This window comes from Ascidia mentula, chromosome 7 (genome assembly GCF_947561715.1).
Source record: "Ascidia mentula chromosome 7, kaAscMent1.1, whole genome shotgun sequence".
In the NCBI taxonomy this organism is placed as follows: domain Eukaryota; kingdom Metazoa; phylum Chordata; class Ascidiacea; order Phlebobranchia; family Ascidiidae; genus Ascidia; species Ascidia mentula.
In genome coordinates, this window is record NC_138572.1 from 3,141,077 (window position 1) to 3,162,215 (window position 21,139).

Consider the following 21,139-nt stretch of genomic DNA (forward strand, 5'->3'; position numbering starts at 1 on the left):
TGATTTATGAAAGTAAGATACCGTAAGTAGTGCTATTTTTTCTCTCAAACTGGGTGTCGGACATCGATTTTTCATAGGTCGCAAAGAGTTCTTGCAATGCCACGCAAAGTACAACATGTAATTATATTTCTTCAATACCACGCAAAGAACAACATATAATTATGCTTCTTCAATACCACGCAAAGTACAACATATAATTATGCTTCTTCAATACCACGCAAAGTACATCATATAATTATATTTTCTAAAGAACACTTGTTCCATAACATATCAAAATATTGCTGTCAAACATGATAATTCGCGGCGAATTTTAACCAGTAAAAAGCAGCCGTGAGTTTGTGGAGTTTAGGAAACCTTGGTTTTCGGCTTTTTCTCCATATTTGTCGCCTTCTCATAGAAGGGGATAAAGTATGAGGTCGAAACAGTGCGTTTACCCACCCTGTCTGCAGCTTTGCAATAATATGGCTTTTTTGCACATATGTTGAGACCTTACAGGTCGAAACAGTGCGTGTACACACCCTGTCTGCAGCTTTGCAATATTATGGCTTTTTTGCACATATATTACATTGGTGTTTTATGCCTTTTGCACTATCGGTTACCAAGCAGTTCCGTTTGGCCATAGTGCGCTCCACAGTGGTTCGTCGTCTCTGTTGTTCGGTACCTAGTATAGGGTACCCTACAGATCGACGTTGACCGAAAGGTACCACAAAGTGGAGACTAGTGTGCCTGCTAGTGTGAAAGCTAGCACAGTGCCACACAACAGCTGCACTGATGAGACCTTGCAGGTCGAAACAGTGCGTGTACACACCCTGTCTGCAGCTTTACAATAATATGACTTTTTTGCACATATGTAACACGAATAACTTTCAACAAATGAGATTACAGCTTTAAATTCTTAATGAACTGCTTGGTTTCATAGTTTTAATGTCCTTGAAGGTACTTGAGTTTATGTTTTGGTTAAAGACGGTTGGATAGTTCACTGAATGGGTGGAAATACCCGCGATTTGTTACGGATGTCTGTTGCAATTTCGGTTTTGGCCGGGGATGCCAACACGTTTCCCGCGTCCCGAAAGTGATTTTCCCGAAAGCAGCACACAAAGCTTTTGATTGCGTTGTTTAATATTGGTATCAAAGCATAGAAAATATACGAAATAGTTAAAAGGCACTCATTTGGTTGAACATAGAAAAAACACATTTTTTGTTCAATTGACAGGCCAACACAAGCAGGGCAGTTTGCTGATGAAGAAACAATCACAAAAGGCACAAACAGAAGCAACAAGAAATAAATATTTTTGAAGATTATTTTTGAAACAAAACACATTGCAATTAGCGTAGTTTCAGAAGCAATGTAAATTATGATGAAAATCTTTCTTTGGCAAAATTGTTGCCACTAAATGTGGGATATGTTGTAAAACTCATGGGAATGGCTTGGTGTTTCTAATGTTCAGTCATATAAATATAAATTCCGTGCAAATATGAACTTAAAGGCAATTTCCAAAGCACCGGTAGGTAAAAAGGTGACGACCGCCGTTGGAGCAGAAACAGCAGCATATAAATTTTTGTATAAAAATCTCTAAATACTTTTTAAATATATACTATAGAAAATAAATAGTAAATAGCAAAAAATGCGTCGGATCCATAGTCTTTTTTAGTAGGTGATACGATTATCCAGTGACCCTGGACGGAATAACGCAAGTGCAGCCTACAGTAACCTCTTCTTTGCTGCGTATCCATCTGTTGGCAGTGTTCCGTTTATAAACGTCGATTGTAACGGAAATTGCCGCCGAGTCGAGCGTCCTCGTCTCTTTTAAGGTTTTTGGACTGATGCAACCCTTGCACAAGCAGCGGGCTTGTGAAATAAAGCTGGGTATTCTGTTGAAGGAAAAAAATACATGTTGATGTTAATACCAAGTTGGCAAATGAAAGGTTTGGGTTCAAAGTTTACAGAAATGTATTATTCACTTATATAAAAAACATATACAAAACGTTGCGTTGCTTAAAACAGTTCTGAAAGTTGTAAACTTATATGAAACTTCAAATTACCTGTTTGGATTGTGGTCGATAGTTAGCTCATAGGGTGAAAGGCTTCTTAAGCCTTCGGGCAAATTATCTTGGAGCAAATAATTTCCTTTGTAATTTGGACACTCCGGCTCCAATTTGTTAGTTGTCGCAGATTCCTCAATTCGGTCTTGTGTTGTCCTTCGCAGAATTCTGTGTGACTCCATCAAAAGTGCATTTCCCATCACAAATTGACACTCCGTTCTGAAAGAAGAAAAAAAATATTTACGAAAAGCCTTCATAAAGTTCATAGTAAATATTAGCGCCTTTTGTTGTACAACTGCTTATGTTACATTGTCTTGTTCAATATACTAAAGTTTATATTCTAGGTTCACACTGTACTTACTTGTTGGCAATGTGTCGGCAATCGTACTCATTTCTCAGTTGCTCATGAGCGTTGGACAGCGCAAACCTTTTTTTGATCGATTTTGATGAAGCTCGGTCAATTGCGATCAGCAAAGCCACGCAAAATAATCCAACCAAAAATCTTGGGGTCGCCATCTTGTTCGTTTATTTCTGATATAATTCTGATAAAAGTTTTCTTTTGTAACTTCTGTTCTCAACTTTGTTGTTACTCGGATTGCTTCTGTTTTCAAGTGATAGCATGTTGTCTCGTCCGTCCTTTTATACCCATCGTTCCTCTATTTTACAACCCCCATTACAATTTCGGTTTCTCTGCGGCTGACCGCATGCTTCTGACTTGTCCAGGCGCGCACGCTTTGTCTCTTCGTTTCGCACACGACGTCACGCAAGCAATTGAGCTCCGTTGCGTGGCGACGCTGTATACCATTGTTACGTTGCTGGCTAGTGGCACCAGAAAGCGAAGGCGCAACGCCGTTGAGCCTTGGGCGCCGGTGTTTTCCCATTCATTTTTACGCTAAGTCGTCAGACCTTATCGTGTACATCAAATCCATCAAGCGTGTCTAACAGCCGTGGGCATTACCGGTGACCTTGCCCGATTTGTTCGCCCGAAAACCTTTTTTCTCTTGACTTAGCGGCAGACATATGACATTCCTGTATACAAAAATGGAATTTTGGAAGGCAATTTAATTAAACGGGCTGTTGCGCAATATCGGTGCAATTTTTGCACGGGTGCGACTAGCTGCTACTTCGTACGTCACAAACGCAGTATATGACGTAGTTGATTGATTGCTGCAAGCAACTGGACATGCCCGGGCGAAAAGGACCCTGGGCATGTCCCCGGCCGGGCGGTTTTGGGGAGGAATTCGTGGAAAGTGTCAATAAGGAATAACTAAGAACCAAGTTAGATATAAATGCAACCATACTTTCGTTTGGCATGATTCCAATGTATTCTGACGTATATTGGGTATCCATTGACGCCAGACAAGCATACGATGGCGTTGTTTGCATTGCGTTCCTGTTTAAAGCGATTTTAAATTAGAAGTTTGTGGTCGGCTTCCTAGTGTATCTTTGTTGTATGTTTTCGACATCATGGTTTCCTGGCGAGAAACATGCCACTATCTTTTACTCCTATCTTTAGAAACAACAATTCATTTCCTTCACGAAAGTGAACCTCGGCGACCGCGGACTTTATAAAGTGTAAAAATAGACTTGCAGCACTTTCAACAACAGTCACAAGCAAAGCGCAAGCATATTTCGCCCGATACTGACCAGTAACACGTTAATTCAATCCACCCATAGACCGATTTAGAACGAGAAGTACTATTTTTATCCGCCTATTCTTTGGCAATCGGGCGCTGCATCATACTTCCGCCGCTAACCAAAGGTTCTACAGTATAACAATATCTATAACGTGATAGGACCAAAGGAAAGTGGTGGAGGATGGGAAAATTCGTCCGTTTCTGTACTTGCTCGGGCAGGAAACGGTTAGATAATTTTGTTTCACCGAATATGTTTTTGCGCGGCTATTTTTACGCACTGAGGAAATTCCGAAAGATTCCTAGCGCCTCTCAACCAAGCTCTTGTGTTGCCAAAACCGGTTTAAAGAAGGGAAATTTGTACAAAGCGAAATCTAAAGTTCTTATGCGTGGTTTCTTGGAATTTTCTGGAGATTTGCTGTGTATATTTTAAGTAGATTTTCAGTTAATTATTTTAGACAAATCACAATATAAAAAACTTGCACTGCGCGTTATATGTTGCAACGAACAATACAACAGTTAACAATCCCCTTCTGTAAAACATCAAGCTTGCCAGAACCAACACCTATCTAACAACGAGCATATTTCTCCAATGCCCATGGAGTTATGATGTGTCATTTTAAGCGCCTGTATTGACCAAAATATTACATTATAATAACTACTTTGTTCCGCAGGATATCGATGTTTGTGTGTTGATATCAATTCCAATATCTGTTGCTTATCGGTGCCACAGGGCTATCAATCAGAGTTACTTTGTTGTTCCCATAAAATACTCTAGATGGGATCGTCAAGTTTCTCCAGACCAAAATAAATAACTCCTGATTGCGGTTATAAGCGTAAACTGAACGTCTTGGGGCGAATATTGGTTGTGCTGCGCCTGAGGTGAAATCTGTCGAAGGTAAACATTCAGTGATTATTCGTTCAGCGGCAATAATTATCCCACTTTCGAAACTTGAGTCAAACGGAGAAACGTTGAAACATAAGAGGAAACATCCTTTCTGACAATATTATTATGAAACATACCGAAAACGACACTTGGTATCTATAAATGTAAGTGTGATACAACCATACACCGATACTCAACGATGCACAAAAAAGTTATTAATCATCAAGGTATGTTAATTTATGGCCCTTGTAAACAATTTTTTGGCGTTACGAAATTCCAAATTCCTTGAACACTTAATCAATTGCCGAATTGCAGTGCATTTTATTTGTGATCAGATTGTTGGATAAAAGCATTATTATCTACGGGAAGATGGTCATGTATTTCAACCAAGGGGTACGGCATGGGGCACGAGTTTCAGCGGCGTTTAGTCATAATTCGTGGCGGGTGATGTGTAATGGATTCTAAAATAGTTTTTTCCCTCACATAATTTACGCCGCGACGCGATGCCTTCAATTGACGTTATCTTGTATTTTTCCAGTTTTTACGTAACTTTTTGACCCGGCTACAGAATATTTCCATTCAATCACTGCTGTCACACCGCTATGTTTTTGGATGGAAAGCAATCTGACGCCTGTTACGAAATTTGAGTCATTCATGAGCGAACGATGCGGTTATTTCGCAATCCCATTATGTCATTCATTTACAAACGCAGTTATTTTTACAGCCTGTTGTCACAGGACGTATAAGTTGGGAAAAAGTTCGGCAAATTTGTAAACTACAAATTCACAACTTTCATTTGGGAATGTTAGAGTTTAAGACAATAACTAATTTCAATGGCTCTACGAATATTTCGTGCAAAGAGTTCTATCCAAGCGATTAATGTTATTGTTGCATCCATGTGAGAACAACAAAAGCAATTCTTTAAACCTACATACACACAGTAAATAAGTTGACCAATGTTAGGCCGGGTCCACACTCACGCTTTGCGCCGGCGGATTCTTTGTTTGTTTCATTATACGCCGGCGTGCGGGCGTACGCCCGGGACATTAAAACAAACAAAGCCTTAGGAAAGTTTCAAGATAATGTATCAGTTGTTTCTCAGAAATAAATACTATAGTTTATTTTTGTTGATCAACGACAAACTGATTCAGTGATGCTTCAAAATAAATCTGTCAGTGGGATTTTTTATTATTTATTACATGTAGTTTCGGGATAATTCCCTGCAAACAGTGGTGAACAGTCAGTAGAACTATCTTTACCCGTGCCAATGTATATCATTGCGTAAAGTAAATAGGGCGTCACCGACCAGCAAACCTTGACGTCTTCACTTAGGTTTTCGATTGAAAAAGTATGACCAACAATTAAAATTTTTTTACAGCTGGTATAAATTTATCCAAAAATACAAATTTTTTGTCTAATTTTAGCGTGTAAAAATACATGATCATCACTTTAAATAGCCGAGGTTTTAATGGGAATCGCAACTGCTGTGATGGTTTGTTGTGTTAAGCCCGAAACCCCTCAGCAAAGACAACAAAACTGTTTATCCGGTTATCGTGCACTTGATAAGGTAAAGTGCTGGCCAAAGGGATTCCCAAGGTTGCCATGTCTGCCATGGACATCAGAACTAATATAGTGCCATTCTTGCTGACAGGTATTGTAATTTTAAATAACAGTTCTTCTGACATAAGGGAGACTTTTTTGTTACAACCGACGTTTCGTTATAACGTGTTGCCACATAACCCGGAAGAAGTCTTACCGGATGGTGAACGAAATGTTTGCTGTGACAAAAACCTCATAACCATGCCAGAAAAACTGTTCTTTAAACATCAGTTACGAAAACTAATCATTGCAAACATGTGGGATTACGACGAAGTAAGCGAAGTGAAAAACTCTTATGAACACAAATTCAGACGTTTGGCGCTGATTCGTTGAGCGAATTTGAAACCGCGGCGACACCCAAAAAACCTTTATAATCTGGAACGTTCGCCCGTACGGCACGAAGCATGGACGCTGTTTCATTTTGTCGGTACCTGCGCCCACATACAGCTACAATAAAATGCGCCATACATTCGATGAATGGGCTGGTAGCCGTAATGTATACATAAGCGCGATACAATGGCCCCGGCCAAGTAGATGTTGACGTTCGGGTCCTTTGTGGCTATTATCGCACTGACGTACCATTTTATTGCGCGATATGAATCAATATCGCCTGATGAGTGTATGAGTGTCGTATCGAGCTCGCGAATGTGCGAAATTTGGACATAAACAGTCTTAAAAACAATACAACAGCTTAAGAAATTCGAAAAACGTTCTTGTAATGGTGTGACTTGTTTTTTTTGTGAAGGAGAGCATGATCTTCACAGGATAGTACCACATTTTTGTAGTAAAATTTGGTTGTTTTTGATCAGCGCAAATGCGCGCGCGCGCACGTTTGGACGGGTCTGCCATCGTCACAATGTATGCACCAGTTGGGATAAGAAAACAACATACGCACCTGATGAATAGTTACAGTGTATGACGATTGAAGCGTCGTCATTGGCAGTGAGTTGCCTTGGAAACGACACAAAAACAGAACCTGTCGACAGAAGCAGAACCAGTGCAGTTGTGAGGACTGGTTCAGGATGAAGGTAGCAGGAAAGTGGCAATTTTTACTTGTGACAGAAAAGACAAATTCCGATAGGAACGTAATTAGAATTGATCTGAACATGATTGATTCTGGGAAATCTATTATTAAACGACACATCCGTGTGTGCTTGAATATCTATATTCGATGCCTAGACGTTGTGGCATGGGGAAGCCATTGAGAATATTATATTTTACGCATTTGAATCTTAATAAAGAGAAAAATAACGAAGTTTTTTGGTTCATACGTTTCCCGTCATGACAAGAACATGTAAAACATGCGTACGATTTTTTTAGGGTTTATCTGCTGGGCACGTATTTTTTCGATGAGCAATAATGTATAATCAGTATATTGATCAGGGTAAAATACCGCCACATAGACGCAGCTAAACTGTTCCAAAAACTAATGCATAGGAAAGCACGCAGTTCTGTGAGTAACAACTTCCAACAGCACTTCCGGATTTTCACAAGCGGAGAAAATTCCCAGTGCCACGTAATCAGGAGAAGGCAATATTACATAACGTTTCTAGGCCAACGTGGACGCGAAACTTGGTTACGTGAGAATAAGCAGAACGGATAAGTTTCCCTCATCAACTGTCTATGTCTATATTATTTGCATGCGAGGTATAGTCATGCCATGCACTGCTACAATGCGTCATGACGTAAAACACGCTTGGCGTCGTTTTTAACGTTTTTACGCCCGTTTTAAACTCGACTCCCTGCCTTTCCGGTGTAAGAGTCCATTTGCTTCTATTTTTGAAACGACGCAACAGAGGACGGTTTTGATACATAGAGTGACTCTTTGCTTCTTTACTGCCGTCTTTATTACTTGGAACATTTTGCTATAACAGTGTTATTGGGCACAGATATAGTAACATTGTATGGGAACATGTTTTGAACAAGTTTCGTTCGGCATCATAGCTTTGCACTCTGCCTTGTTTGTCGATCATGTTTGACTTGCGCCCGATAAAAATACAACAAAAATTTTGCGTGCGTTGCAATTTGCGTGAGAGGCTCGCGGTCAAACGGTTTTCTAAAAAACGTGTGCATCGCAGGATTTCTGCGAAAGTGGTAAAAAATATATGTAAACACGAAGACACTTAAAAAATAAAAGAGTTTGCGTCATGCTGTTCCGTTAGTAAAGTATGCAACGGACAAACATCTTGTCAACATTTACCACAAGCACGCAAACCGTGTAGGCCGTGGATTTTGATGCTACGAAGCGAACCCAGACTGTATTTCATAATCTCACTCACTCACGGCCGGGGCCAGCGTTCTGGCTTAAAATAGAAATGACGATGAAACAGCCTTAAGTCAAGACACCGAAGTTGTAACGGTGAATTGGAACTACTCCTAATTGGATGCGTACATCACAGCATGGGGAATCAAATTAGACACATACAAACCTCATCCAGACATAGTTCTTTAAACTTATACTTTCTCATTTTAGCATCTGACAAAAGCAAGCGCTGTGACACAAACAGTGGTTTTTGTTGGATATACCGCAAGTCTGTTGGGGATTTAAAATCCACGAGGGTGACGAAATTATGGGTGAAATTGTGGAGTTTTTCACCCAATGGCGGAAAGCCCGCCTTTCAGTAATAAATGAGGGAGAAATTAAAGCGCATTTTTACCGCCTACGCGCAGACCTATCTTCAGCCTACGCTCAAAAAACAATGCCCCCCTATTACCTGCATATAAGATGGAGGAAAGGGGGGGTTTAACACTGACGAAACCCTTTTGGCATAGCTGCACGTTCGCGAAAGTACGCAATGTAAACAAAGACAAGTACTTGTGGGCGATTTTACGCTACACTGCTGACGAAAAGACTGGGCCGGCTAAAGCCTCACGTGCATCTCCACTCACAACAAGCCGTAAGCACCGGACGCCCACATAATTTTGGCTTGCCACCCAGATGGGCCATTTTTGACCGTATTTGGCCCGGTTTGGCCGGTTAGCGGGTGTTTTGTTTTGCTGTCGCAGCAATCGTTGCATGGCTTTTTTGCGGGGGCGTGAGATCTGGTTTTGTGCTTGCAATTGTAGGGCGATGAGATCAATAATTTTTTACGGTTTCCATCACGAGCAACGCAACCGAAGCTAGTTTTTTAAGCGTAAACAAACGACAGACAAAATTACTCAGGTAGTAAGGTAAGCTAAGAAAGTAAGGTTCCCACCTGTGAGTGTTTGGTAATACCGCGTAGGAGAGGTGACCTCATTTCGGTATGGAAAAAAGCTCATAGTTTCCAGCCATTTGCATTCGAAAGGATCGGACTGAAAATAGCAATAGTCTTTGAGAGTTTCGACAGGTGTTAATAACTTTTTCGGGCATGTGACCATTACCGCACTCGTGTTTTGAAAAATGTAAGCGCGTAGGAGTTCGATTGGAAATAGCGTGGGTCACCTTTCTTCCGTTGTGGAATTTTTCTTCGAATTTCTGATGACATAAGTGTGATGTGGCGAGAGAAGAAGAGAAAATTCAATTTATGGTGTTGTATAGTGGGAGTAAATGCTTTGCAAACCGGTTTTAGTCACATGCGTTGTAGAAGCATCTAAACATCTTCATTCGTCAATTTCAATAATGTCCAGAATCTTATTTCATAAATATATTGGCCTTGGTGTGTTCATGCCTACATATATTGTGCATTGACACAGAATAACCCCCAGGCGGGTCTTTGATAGACTTCACAAATATTTTTGCTTCTCCTCCAAACGAAACCCAAACAACCGCGTGACACAAGGAAACGTTCTGATCGCATGGTGACGAGGCAAAACGGTTTGGGGCAAAGTGCAGTTGTTAAACAAAAATCCTACCCAGGTTTCGCTGCGTTGTCATGCATTGTTATAGAATTGGCGCATGGTCGTTGTGAACAGAACAACGTAAATACCCGATCATCGGCGCAACAGTTAGTCGAGATAACTCAAAGTCAAAGATATCGGTTGCCTGCAGTAATCACTTGTCATACTTGCATTGCAGGTTGCTTTCACATTTAAAACAGGTCTCGTTTCGCTTGCTCAAACGCTATACAGACACCAACACCCACCACGTGACTAGTGACGCAAGATGCCTGCCACTGATTCTGAATACGGCGACGACATTCGCTTGCTCGATGATCTCACCAGACTAAAGTTACGTCTGATCGACAAGGTACAACACACATTAAATCTCTTAAACGAGTATTTCTAGTTGGAGAAGTCCGAGGTAAATATGTATGTGAAAAGGTCCAAGCGCGCCGTCCCATATTTACAGGCAACTTATCGTGGATTCACTTTTACTGTGTCAGTAAACTCCATCTGCTTTTCTTGGACGGTACTAACTACTTTCGTCAACACTATATAACAATGCCTATTTTAGATGTCATGTTGTTCGTTTTACCACCGACAAAACATAGTCTGTAAATTTGGATACGCGGTGTAATTTTTGCACAAGAAGCTGGGATCTGCTATTAGGTGAAATTTTCGAAACGTTTAAGTTTAATGTACTTATCAAGCCATGGTTAAGCTTTACGAATTGAAAAATGATTGTAAGGATAAAGAAAGCACATATATATAAGTAATTGGAACTTTGGGTTTGTCTGATTTGCACTTGTTTGTGGATATATTGCGCAACATCCTTCAGAGGGAAGATTTACATTAAGCTGTGGTTGTTAAAAATGAGCAATTACTTTCTGTTTCGAGTTACACGCCATGTGAACTTCATTTTTCACACATAGTTGGGCTGCGATTGACGCGAGGAAAATTTCCGCTTTCGAGGCAAGTCCAGAAACAATGTAAAGGTCGAAAACAACAAGTTGCCAACTTATTGTCCCGCGCGGCACCAAATTTGGAAACACGAATTCAGTTGCATTCTATTCCACTGCACAAGCGCGTACAACAAAAGGGTTTTCCCCTGCCAGCGTGCTGCGGGTTTTCAGCCGAACTCTTTGCAGGTCACGTGGCCTTGGGCTAAATCCTCGTGCGAATCTTTTCTCTTGCGGTCAAGCGGTCGCAATGAAGCGAGTATATGAAAAGGGCATTATCGGGTTGCTTGTGCGCCTATACGTTATGTTATACGTGGGTCCCATGCACTGAACCACGTAGCGAATGTGATTCGGAACTCAGCTGTGATAGTAGACCGTTTAGATCAAATTCAGCTCAGTATTCCAATTATTTCTAAAATACGACACCACAATAATTGTATTGCCGTACTCTGGTCGATTGCATTTTTTCACAACAAACAAGCTTTTATTCGAACAAAACTAAATGCAATTTCCGAAAAATAAAGACTTCACTGGAAGAATTTGGCATCAATCCCCTCAGAGAAGCGTTGCTATTATCCAGAAACATCAATTGCCACACAATGAAATGCACTAGACGATTACAAAACACTCCTTACGACTCTATTGTTTTGTGTGTAGAAACTTCACAACCAGGGATCACCTCGACTTGTTCGATCCCGAACTCCAGAGGTTTACACCCCTCAATTATATCCAGGTAAGAAATAACGACAAAGTTCAATTCAAGTCAATTTGTAAATTCACTGTTGCAGGATTGCAAGGTTTGTGTTCAGGACACTAATACGACCAGTTAGAATTGTTCTTTGTGTTTTACAAAGCTTTGCCAGGCCCATTTTGGGGGATTAAAAATCCTTTCTGTTGTTTTCAAAACTTTCTCCATAAATGAATAGCTTGACCCTTTAACCGTGTGTGTCTTAAGGCTTTTGGTGCATTTCTTTGTACATTTCCTTTTATAGCATGTTGCTAACTTTGGGCACCAACGAATGAACTCTTGCTTTTAATTTACCAAAATACAATTGTTTGTGACGTACGGGTGACGTTGCGTTCATTGAAGTTAGTTGAACAACAGGACCAGAAATAGTGTTGCTTTAAATAAAACCTCAAACAAATCTATTTTATCAACATCACTTGATGCAGTTGCTGACCACTGGTCCACAATTAAAACACTTTTAGCAAAATCTTTGTAATTTGGCGCAACGTGGAGGCGTGGTGTGTGAAACGAGTCTAAAAAGTGGTCATTGTTTTGGAGCTATTATTTCTATGTTACTTTTGTCCCGTTTTAAATTTAGAAAGAAGCTTTTTTAATTGTCGGATTATTTCTAAATTAAAACCGATGCAATGCGCCTGGCTACATATAGTACTCATTTCGTCGGAATAGATATTGAAAATAGAAAAACTGCCAGCTTTGTTGATAACAGTAAAATTAAAACTGTAGTTTAATCAAGTATTGAGTTATTATACCTGTGCCCAGACGTATACGTCAGTGTTCCTAAAAACACAGACGCGACGTCAAAGTAACGACGACTGCGTACAGTTTGCATGATGCATTTCTTACGCCTGCGTAAACGGCGGAAACTTGGCCAATGCAAAGTGTCAACAGGAAGCCAGACAGCTGGATACGAGACGCGCGATCTCGTGATCAACTCTGCACATATAAGGCCTAGTTCTCCTTATGCTAATAAGCGCGGCAAATCACTGTCGGCAAGTGCTGCTGTATAGGATGGCATATGTAAAGGACCGGAAGATTGCCCATATACGAAGCTGCAAGATAAGACACTTGAAACGGAAACGGCAACTGGAAACGAATATAATGCACACAATGTAAAGTCTGTTGTCGCCGTTCTTTCGTTTGTGTTAGATATGCGTGCGCAAATACTTGACGCAAAGTTTCTTTGCGCGTTTAGCATGTAAGAAATGCAAATACGCAGAAAACGAGTCTACGTATATGTTTTTGGCGCTATACAAGTTTAAATATTACCTTGTTTACTTTCAATTTCGTACACAAGGGCAAGTCTAAACGGCAAAGCCGCATTGTAGCCGCAGTATTACGCCAGTCCATATCTGGAAGATTCCCCGCCCCGCCCTTCCATTGCAATCTAATGACCATCTTCATGCTTAAAGGGTGAATTTCCCGCCTGTAAAAACTGTCGTAATTCGACTTGTTCGGTTCCGCTTGACGAAATTTCGGCGAAAAAGTTTGGATAATTATGTTCCGTTTGTGACGTATTTCGGAAAATTTAGGTCATAATGTTGCAACATCGGCCCACGCTTATCCGCCAACGTGATAAAGGCCTCAATCACGTGCCCATCCAGAGGCATGACGTCCAAGTGCGTACGGAGAGAAATATAAGGTTTCAAATCGTTGCGCAACAAAATGACAGAATTGAAATTAAAAGCGAAATGTTACACAGGAGGGCAATTACGCCAGATTAAGCAACGATCTAGGTAGGAAGTAATTGTTTTTCCGTTTCGCACTTTACACCAAAGCACGTATTTTTATTGGGCTGTCACCGCTTTTTGACCCGTGTTGGGCGTGGCGGTTGAGGGAAACTTGATGGCGAAACAAGGATTTTTTTGTCAAAATGAACTTCGGGAATTTGTGTTTCACTGTAGAGAGTATGTGATCTTCACTTCAAGACTGGTTCCAATTAAGAGATAAAATTGATGAAAAATTTTAACCGCGAATTTATCAGACAATTCCACACCACGACATACACAGCGAGCGCTAAGCAACGATAGAAATCACACTCTTGCAAAATTGGTTTGCAAGCGCACGTGCTCTGCGATACAAAGCATGCTTCAAGCAAACGTGAGGAGAAACGCCCATTGATTGTCTTTGCCGACGCCCACACTTTTAGCTTCGGGGCTTAGAGTCGGATCATGCAAAGCATCAGCCTTTCTCCGAAATTTTAAGTGGGCGTGGGTTTGCGAGGGCACGGGAAGTGTGCAAACAAAATGAGTTTGTAAACTTTTCCGCTTTACTTACATGAGACGGAACCACTCGACGCGGAAAGTTTTGGTGTAACAGCCTATGATTTTTTTCCACGGTTACATTCCGGTTAAATTCCGATCGGATGACGAAAAAATTTATGGGTCATTTCCACATTGAGTGGTTCCATTTCATGCAAAGCGGAAAAGTTTGCACTTCCAATCAAAGGATTTGCAAAAAAATGCATGTAGTCTGTACCACCACGTAGTTTGCAATTGGTGTTTTGTTTCATTTGGAAGTTTCTGTTTCCCACAGCGAACCGTTTACATATTGTTGGACTTGTGTTGATCTGACACAGCACTGCAAGCCCTTCGATCTCTTTATTCCTACTTGTGTTTCAGTAAGCTCAATTTGCCTATTTTTGTCGCCCAGAACGCAGAAGGGACAGATTTCACCGACGGATCGATCGTCGCAACGAACTTCTTCAGAAACTCTGGGTTGGTAGCGTGAAATGAAAAGAGTATTTTAAGCATCAAAGAGCGATTTCAGTTTCAAATTTATGAAATGAAAGCAACTGGACCGGATGGACTGTTTTATTTCAGTGTTGTTTCCCAACACGATCAATACTTTATTATCCCACGCAAAGTTTACGATGTTTATTTTTCAAATTTTTGGGAAATACAAACATACGCAAATGCGATAAAGCGGATATTTTTGGTAAAAATTTGCAATTTATTTTGGTCTTGTTGATATTACGGATCGAACCGGGAAGTAAATATTTACTGCATTTGGGCCATATGGAAAATAGGTCGTGACTTGAAGTTTGCCTTCACAAAACACCCAGCGAACCATACCACGCTTCGCTTAACATCACAACACGATACAAGTATTTTTGGAGCCTGTGCAATTTGCCGATGCACAGTTAATTTGCATTTACCACTTAATCCGTATGTTCCATTGTGTAGGAGGAACTGGGCCATGGAGGCCCACATCCCAGGCGTTACCAGAAATCGTTGCCGCCTTTGACCCCACGACCTCTGACACGTCACGATCAATATGCCCCGTGGATGGACGAGCAATTGTGGAACAAGACAGGCAACACTAAGAAAGGTAGACTTGTGTTGTTTAATAAAACAACAGAGTGGAAACGTTGCATCAGGTTTGGATGAAATGTAACTAAAGTTGAAAGCATCGTGGAATGTAAAACAGTTTCCTCCCAAGAAACACCAGTTTAACTGGTCACATGTTAATTTCCAAAAATATATATACCGAAATGCATACGATGTGGCGAAATCGTATACGTCACGACCTAGTAACACATTCCGACGAGATATGTAATTTCGTGGGAAACTATAAGCTACGAATCTGTCTTAAAACTGGGTTTCCATTACCCCAATATACGTGCTGGTAGCTTAAAGGCCCCCTTTGTTCCGCTCAAAAATTCCATCGGCCTCATAGGATTTCCAATTTCCATTTTGTAATTAGGGGGCGATTAGCTAAAAATTATACGGAATATTCCAGTTCCGTTGTCCTTCGAAGGGCGGTGGAGCGCGGTGCGCCGTGACGGGGTTACAATTTAGACATGTTTTTACCTAGATAAAATCGTGTTACGCACGGTTGGCTGGGTATGTGTGGTTTGAACATACGAGAGGAATCCCCATAGGTCACACTTATATCCGAAATCAATACAACACAATACTTGGCATAAGTTTCTGTTTGCTAAATTTAGACAATATTATTGTGACGTTTCGTACTCAGCCGTCTGGAGTGGGAAAGCGCAACTCTTTCGCGAGCCCCATTTCGTCACTAAAATTATTTTGGATTTGCAATATACTAACGTTGAAAACTGACAAACTTGGAAAGTTACCTCATGGTCATGCTCCATACAGACTTTTAAGCACCAGCACTATGACAACACTATGTCACCACTATAATACCACTATGCCACCACTATGATACCACTTTAATACCACTTTGCCACCACTATAATACCACTATGCCACCACTATGATATTTACGTTTACGATGGCAGAAACTAAGCCATCATGACCTCACGTTGCAAATATTTAAAATTAAAAGCATCAAAAATAACTGGCCGCGAATAATATATTACAAGTATAAATTGTTGTATTGGAGAAAATACCCTATTGTAGAGGATAATACGAAATCGGCCACTGGGGATCCGACAAAGGCGTTTCTGCTGGTCTGTAGTTACGTTGGTAACGGCGTTCCATAGCTATCTTACAAGAAGTTCCAAATACTCGTGAAATCTTACACGGGTCATGGGTTGCAACCTCGCCTTGACAAGCTACATACGTGTGATGAAAAGCGTTAGAAACGCGTCATAACGGAGGTTGTTATCATTATCCGCTTAACTGCAAACGTTACGAAGTTATGACAATATTTGGACAAAGCGGCGGTGTTAAGAAATTCCTTAGACGGCTTTGAATGTAATTAAAGGGTTTCCGTTTATGAAAGACCATTCCGGCGGTCCTATGTTAAAAACCACATGTCCATGGTGTTACACAACTTTATTCCCTTTTGGATTGAGACGCTCAGCTATACTGTTGACATAAAGGTGAAGAGGGCAATTAAAGCACAATTGCTGGCAAGTAGAAGGATTGGGATGCACTCAAAGTGTCACTTTCGCTCGAGTTTGAGGTTTCCAAGAGTTCTTTAAGAGCGTCACTGGTTTAGGCGAAGCCACTTTTTTCCGCTCACATATTTTGTTAAATTTTCATTAAAAATTATGCAGCCTACCGTTTTTGATTTCCTTTGGTGAGAAAACGTTTTTCTTTAAAAAAAAGTTATAAAAATTGAGAATAGGTTCGTTTTCTATCGGAGTTAACCGATAATATCACCAAGCTAAAACTGTACAGTAAATGTAGTTTAACCAAAAAAGGTACAAACAACCACAGCAATTTGAAGAAGAAACACGGCCCGAGCATGTTGCATATAAATATTTGGGGAACGTTCTTGGAATACAAAAACTAAATACATAACAACATTGCGAAATATACTTACAACTGATAATTCAACCGGAGTAATTTGAACCATTCGGAGAGTGCATATAAACTGAACAGTAATTAGCATATATTTGGAAACTGTTGTTTTAGTCGGCGACCACAGCTGATATCCTATCACGGAAGATGCGGTTTTACCACATGGGTAACGCTTAACATTTTGATATCAAATTTCAAATCGGTGGGACACATGACCTTACAATTTAGGCGAAAATCTGCGATGTACAATCGAGCTTTGGCAAAAATTGTAATTTGATGCCCATGTTACAAAGGCCGGATGAGTTGAGGTTTCATGTCCTGCACATTATGGGTTCACAAACCTCCTTTGCACACTATAGTCGGTAAAGCTTTTAAACACAGAACACACAGGGAAAATGTGGTTTTAAATTTCACGGAACAAATGCGATTTTTATACAGCGGAGTCTATGGGCTTTCCAATGTGAAAAAACACTTTTGGTGCATTTCACTGTGGATCGAATCATTTTTTCCAAGGGCGTCACTTGCCGAATTTCACCACTAGATAAAATGTGACGTCAATTGTTCTCGAGGTAATGCGTCAGTGACGATATAGCGGTTGGCGAGAAACCTCATCTGCAGCGATTGTGACGTAAAGAAACATTGCTAGAACGAATTTTATTACGTATCGCGACCATGCCTACATTGCGGTTTAATTAGGAACTCGTATTGTGCGTCATTTGGTCCCAATCTGCTTTGTGGAGTTGCCTCACGTTTCTTGTATAATGTTGCTATGTGAATGTTGGTCAAAATTAACGCACTGATCAGTTGCAATGTAGCAACATCCATCATGCAGCGATCCGCTACATACAAACAGCTAGTGGTTCACTGGGTAAAGATAACACATTTCTCAAAAGGGGGGGCACTTTTTTCTTTCTATGCGTGGTAAAATATTTCTATCCATGTATTTGAGTGCATTTTCATCAGACATGATCAATTCAATTGAGTGCAGTTTTGTTTTGCACAACATGAACTTGAACTCGTATGAACAATGAACATGCAAATTACATTGGCATGGCCACCGATAAAACCACAAAGGTTATCCAGTGACGCCCTGATAAATGTCACACGTATGATTCGTACACGTATTTTATTTCTTCCCACAGCCAAAATATGAGCGATGTCTGGCGTGACGTAAGAGTGTTGCATCACGTGAAAAATGACAGGATTACATATCCGGTGTTTTCCATCGATTTTTCAGCGGCGGTACTTAGACAAAGGGACATCCGACTGTGTACTTTCGCTTTTCCACACCAACAATCACCCGTGTTAAGCAACAGGTTTTTTGACGTCACCAAGGGGTTATTCTTCAGCAACATCAATTGTTAGATGGAACAGTGGTGTTGCCGGCGTTCAATTTGCCCGAAAGATTCTCCGGCATCACCTCCAAAATATACCGGGACTTTGGAGTAATTCAAACCATTCGGAAAGTACTTTTGAATTGAAAAGTAATTATCATATATTTGGGAAACTGTTTTTGCCGATCAATAAGCCCGAAAGATTGTTTTGCGCCAACTCAAAAATATACCGGGACTTTGGAAAATTTTCTTTCTTCCTCCCTTGGCGTTTCAACCCGTGACTTCTGGCTGTTTCTTACTCACGCAAGTAGTCAGAAAAACGTCACAAAATGACGCGCGGCGAGACTTGAAACACTGACTAAGTAGAACGGAGAGAGAAGAGAGGAGCAAAGTGTGGAAAGAACCGCGACGGTTATTCCCCTCGGGGCTGTTTCGCGGGCGTTTAAGATGGAAAGAGTCGTTCTTGATGGCGTATCGAGGCAGGTTACTTTCGGCAAGACCGAGAAGGTTGTTTTTGCTTGGTTCGGTAAGTTTGTACCGCGCAGAGTCAGGGAAACTTGGCGAGCCTGTGGCCAATAGTGCAACACGTGCTTGTTTTGCTTTGGATTCTTGGTTGCCAGATCACAAATCCGAAGAGTCATTTGCGTCCATCCAAAAGACGAGTGGTACAAAATACCCGCACTTGTCACTTGCACTTGAGACCAGGTCAAAAAACCCTGACTCCACTTTCCACGTACCGAGTTCAAATCCACATGCTTACATCTATGCTTATTAGGAGAAAAGTACTTTTTAACCAAGCGGAGTCGCTACTACTGTGCGTTTTGTTATTTTCTCCGTTGCGCGACGAGAAACAACAGCACGAACCTCATGCATAAAAATCCACAAAAAAAGCAAAGTGCAAATCTACAAAACATAATTAGAAACGTATGATAAGAGCTCGCGGTTGTCTGCTTACAGATTTCAACGAAATAATGCAAATCAGCTGCTATAACAGACGCGAATTCAAGTGAAACACGGCAAACATGTCTACATTACGCACTACTTACCTTAAATATCCAACTTGTTGTATCAAAATGGTTGTAATGAAACCTCTAATGTTATTCACCAACTTAAAATCCTATTTTTGTTTTGACAGACCTCATGGAGCTAATGTTGATACAGAACGCACAGATGCAACAATGGATGATGACGCAAACCTTGCAACGTCATCAAGGCAAAGTGGACAGTGAAACCGGCGTACATCACCATTACTATGATGCAGCAGGCAGAGCTTTGCCCCCCATACGCAGGTACGTGCAAGATAGTGCGCATTTCAAAGGGAAAATATAAAGTGTTTGTTTCTTTGGCCAACTATTAAATGCACATAGAGCTCAAATTAAGAAAGCGTTGCATCTTATTGAAACATTAACTGCGGTTAAACCGCCTTAAAATACAACTTGAACTGAAACGGTCATCTTATAAACTTAATGATAGCGCCGTTGAAAAATACAAGTAAACGACTTGCTACTGCCACCAAGTGCTCAATTTGACTTACATGAACATTGGCTTGGCTGGTCTGAAAATAGCAACAGGAGATTGCATGTGGTCGTGTATTCAAATTTACAGGGCCGATGCAGGAAATCAATATCCACAAGATTTCTTCAGTGAAAAAACGGATGCTGGAAATAACTCGAGGGATTCAAGAGACGGAAGAAGGCAGAAAGACTCGAGAGATGTGAGAATTTCTATTAATAATCGTTACAAACCCTGGGTAGAGTTACATTGCGTTTAAAGGTGAAACACGCGTGGGGCGTAAACGTGCTTCAACCACTTTCGAGGCAAAAGTTTGGTAACGTGTTTTTTTGACGTAATTTCCGGTCGATGTGTGAAAGCTCTGAATCGTTTAGCGCCCTAATAGGGTTACCATCACTTTTAAGACACAATCCATCAACGAATTACGTAAGCTACCTTGAGCATTCTTAAGGACTTAACACATGCATTATATTAAAATAACTATAAAATGACCCTTTTAAAAATGTTGTAATCCTTTCGTTGGAGACGACCAGTGCAAATAAGCGATGTCGAACTTCAGAATTAAATCATAGTCTATCAATAAATATTACTGTGATTAGGTATATCAATTGCAATGGCTAATGTAGTATTCACATATGATATTTCACACAACGCAATTCCTTGACAATTATTGTTGACGCAGAACACAAAAATCACAGCCTGGTCGGGTAAAATCCCAAATTTCAACCCGTAGGCTACCATAATGTAACAAATATTGGTAAACTCTGTTTAGCAGGGTTCTCCTTCGAAGGACAAGAACAGGAGGAAGAAACGGTGAAGACGACACTCAATACAATCCAGAAGCAATTTAGATGACTGAAGCAAATATTATCTTCTGCAACTGACATTTCTGTAAACTTATCTTTTTAATTGTTAGGAATACAAACCCTGTGGCATTTTTACATATTTTCGAACGTGTTAAAAAACACTGCGTTCCAACAAATTATATATTTTACTTACTGACATTAGAAATAAAAACCTATATTATATGAAAACATTACCTTTGCAAACTGTATCTATGCTTATATCAATGTTTTCCACTGTGTTACAAGTGAGCAAGCCTGCCTATTTTGGTGCTTTTTGTGCACGCTACCTATACGTTTTGAATTTCCGACTCGCTCAATGATGTACATTACCTTTTCAATCGCCCGTACCTTAGATTAATTTGTAGAGCTCAAAATTTGAAACTTGCGGTTTTTTACGCATAAAATTTCCTGCGTGTAAGACATTCCATTGCGCAGAACACCAATGGTACTGAATACAACTCGATGCTAACCGCAAAGCACTGTTCTCGGCTGTCTTGTCAGTGGGGTTGGGAAAGCATACTAACTGTAACTGGAAACACAGGGATTTAGGCGCCTTGAG

General features: G+C 40.6%; 2 protein-coding genes across 3 annotated transcripts; one reads left to right on the top strand and one right to left on the bottom strand.

Moving 5' to 3' along the window:
* Window positions 1-1,216: 1,216 nt before the first annotated feature.
* Window positions 1,217-2,641, bottom strand: LOC145908839 (interleukin-17C-like). The gene is made up of 3 exons (XM_082996162.1): window positions 2,405-2,641; window positions 2,044-2,262; window positions 1,217-1,872 (listed from the first exon to the last, which is right to left on the bottom strand). Exons 1-3 carry the CDS (start codon window positions 2,557-2,559, stop codon window positions 1,665-1,667), a joined length of 582 nt encoding a protein of 193 aa, XP_082852288.1. The 5' UTR covers window positions 2,560-2,641; the 3' UTR covers window positions 1,217-1,664.
* A 7,522-nt stretch (window positions 2,642-10,163) lies between these two features.
* Window positions 10,164-21,047, top strand: LOC145908580 (uncharacterized). 2 transcript variants are annotated; one of them, XM_082995884.1, is made up of 7 exons: window positions 10,164-10,330; window positions 11,580-11,655; window positions 14,320-14,384; window positions 14,853-14,997; window positions 19,359-19,512; window positions 19,829-19,937; window positions 20,508-21,047. In XM_082995884.1, the coding sequence occupies exons 1-7, from the start codon at window positions 10,247-10,249 to the stop codon at window positions 20,550-20,552; spliced, it is 678 nt and encodes a 225-aa protein (XP_082852010.1). In that variant the 5' UTR covers window positions 10,164-10,246; the 3' UTR covers window positions 20,553-21,047. The 2 variants fall into 2 exon arrangements, with proteins under 2 accessions (XP_082852010.1, XP_082852011.1); XM_082995885.1 differs by having other exon boundaries at window positions 20,511-21,047.
* Window positions 21,048-21,139: the final 92 nt, after the last annotated feature.

What these genes read in the sequence shown, in the direction of transcription:
- LOC145908580 (XM_082995884.1), top strand. Translation starts at nt 10,247, where the DNA reads ATGCCTGCCACTGATTCTGAATACGGCGACGACATTCGCTTGCTCGAT. An exon ending in AGTTACGTCTGATCGACAAG is followed by an intron (nt 10,331 to 11,579) that starts GTACAACACACA and finishes TTTTGTGTGTAG; the next exon opens with AAACTTCACAACCAGGGATC. An exon ending in GGCAGAAAGACTCGAGAGAT is followed by an intron (nt 19,938 to 20,507) that starts GTGAGAATTTCT and finishes AACTCTGTTTAG; the next exon opens with CAGGGTTCTCCTTCGAAGGA.
- LOC145908839 (XM_082996162.1), bottom strand. Translation starts at nt 2,559, where the DNA reads ATGGCGACCCCAAGATTTTTGGTTGGATTATTTTGCGTGGCTTTGCTG. An exon ending in TGCCGACACATTGCCAACAA is followed by an intron (nt 2,263 to 2,404) that starts GTAAGTACAGTG and finishes TTCTTCTTTCAG; the next exon opens with AACGGAGTGTCAATTTGTGA. An exon ending in ATCGACCACAATCCAAACAG is followed by an intron (nt 1,873 to 2,043) that starts GTAATTTGAAGT and finishes TTCCTTCAACAG; the next exon opens with AATACCCAGCTTTATTTCAC.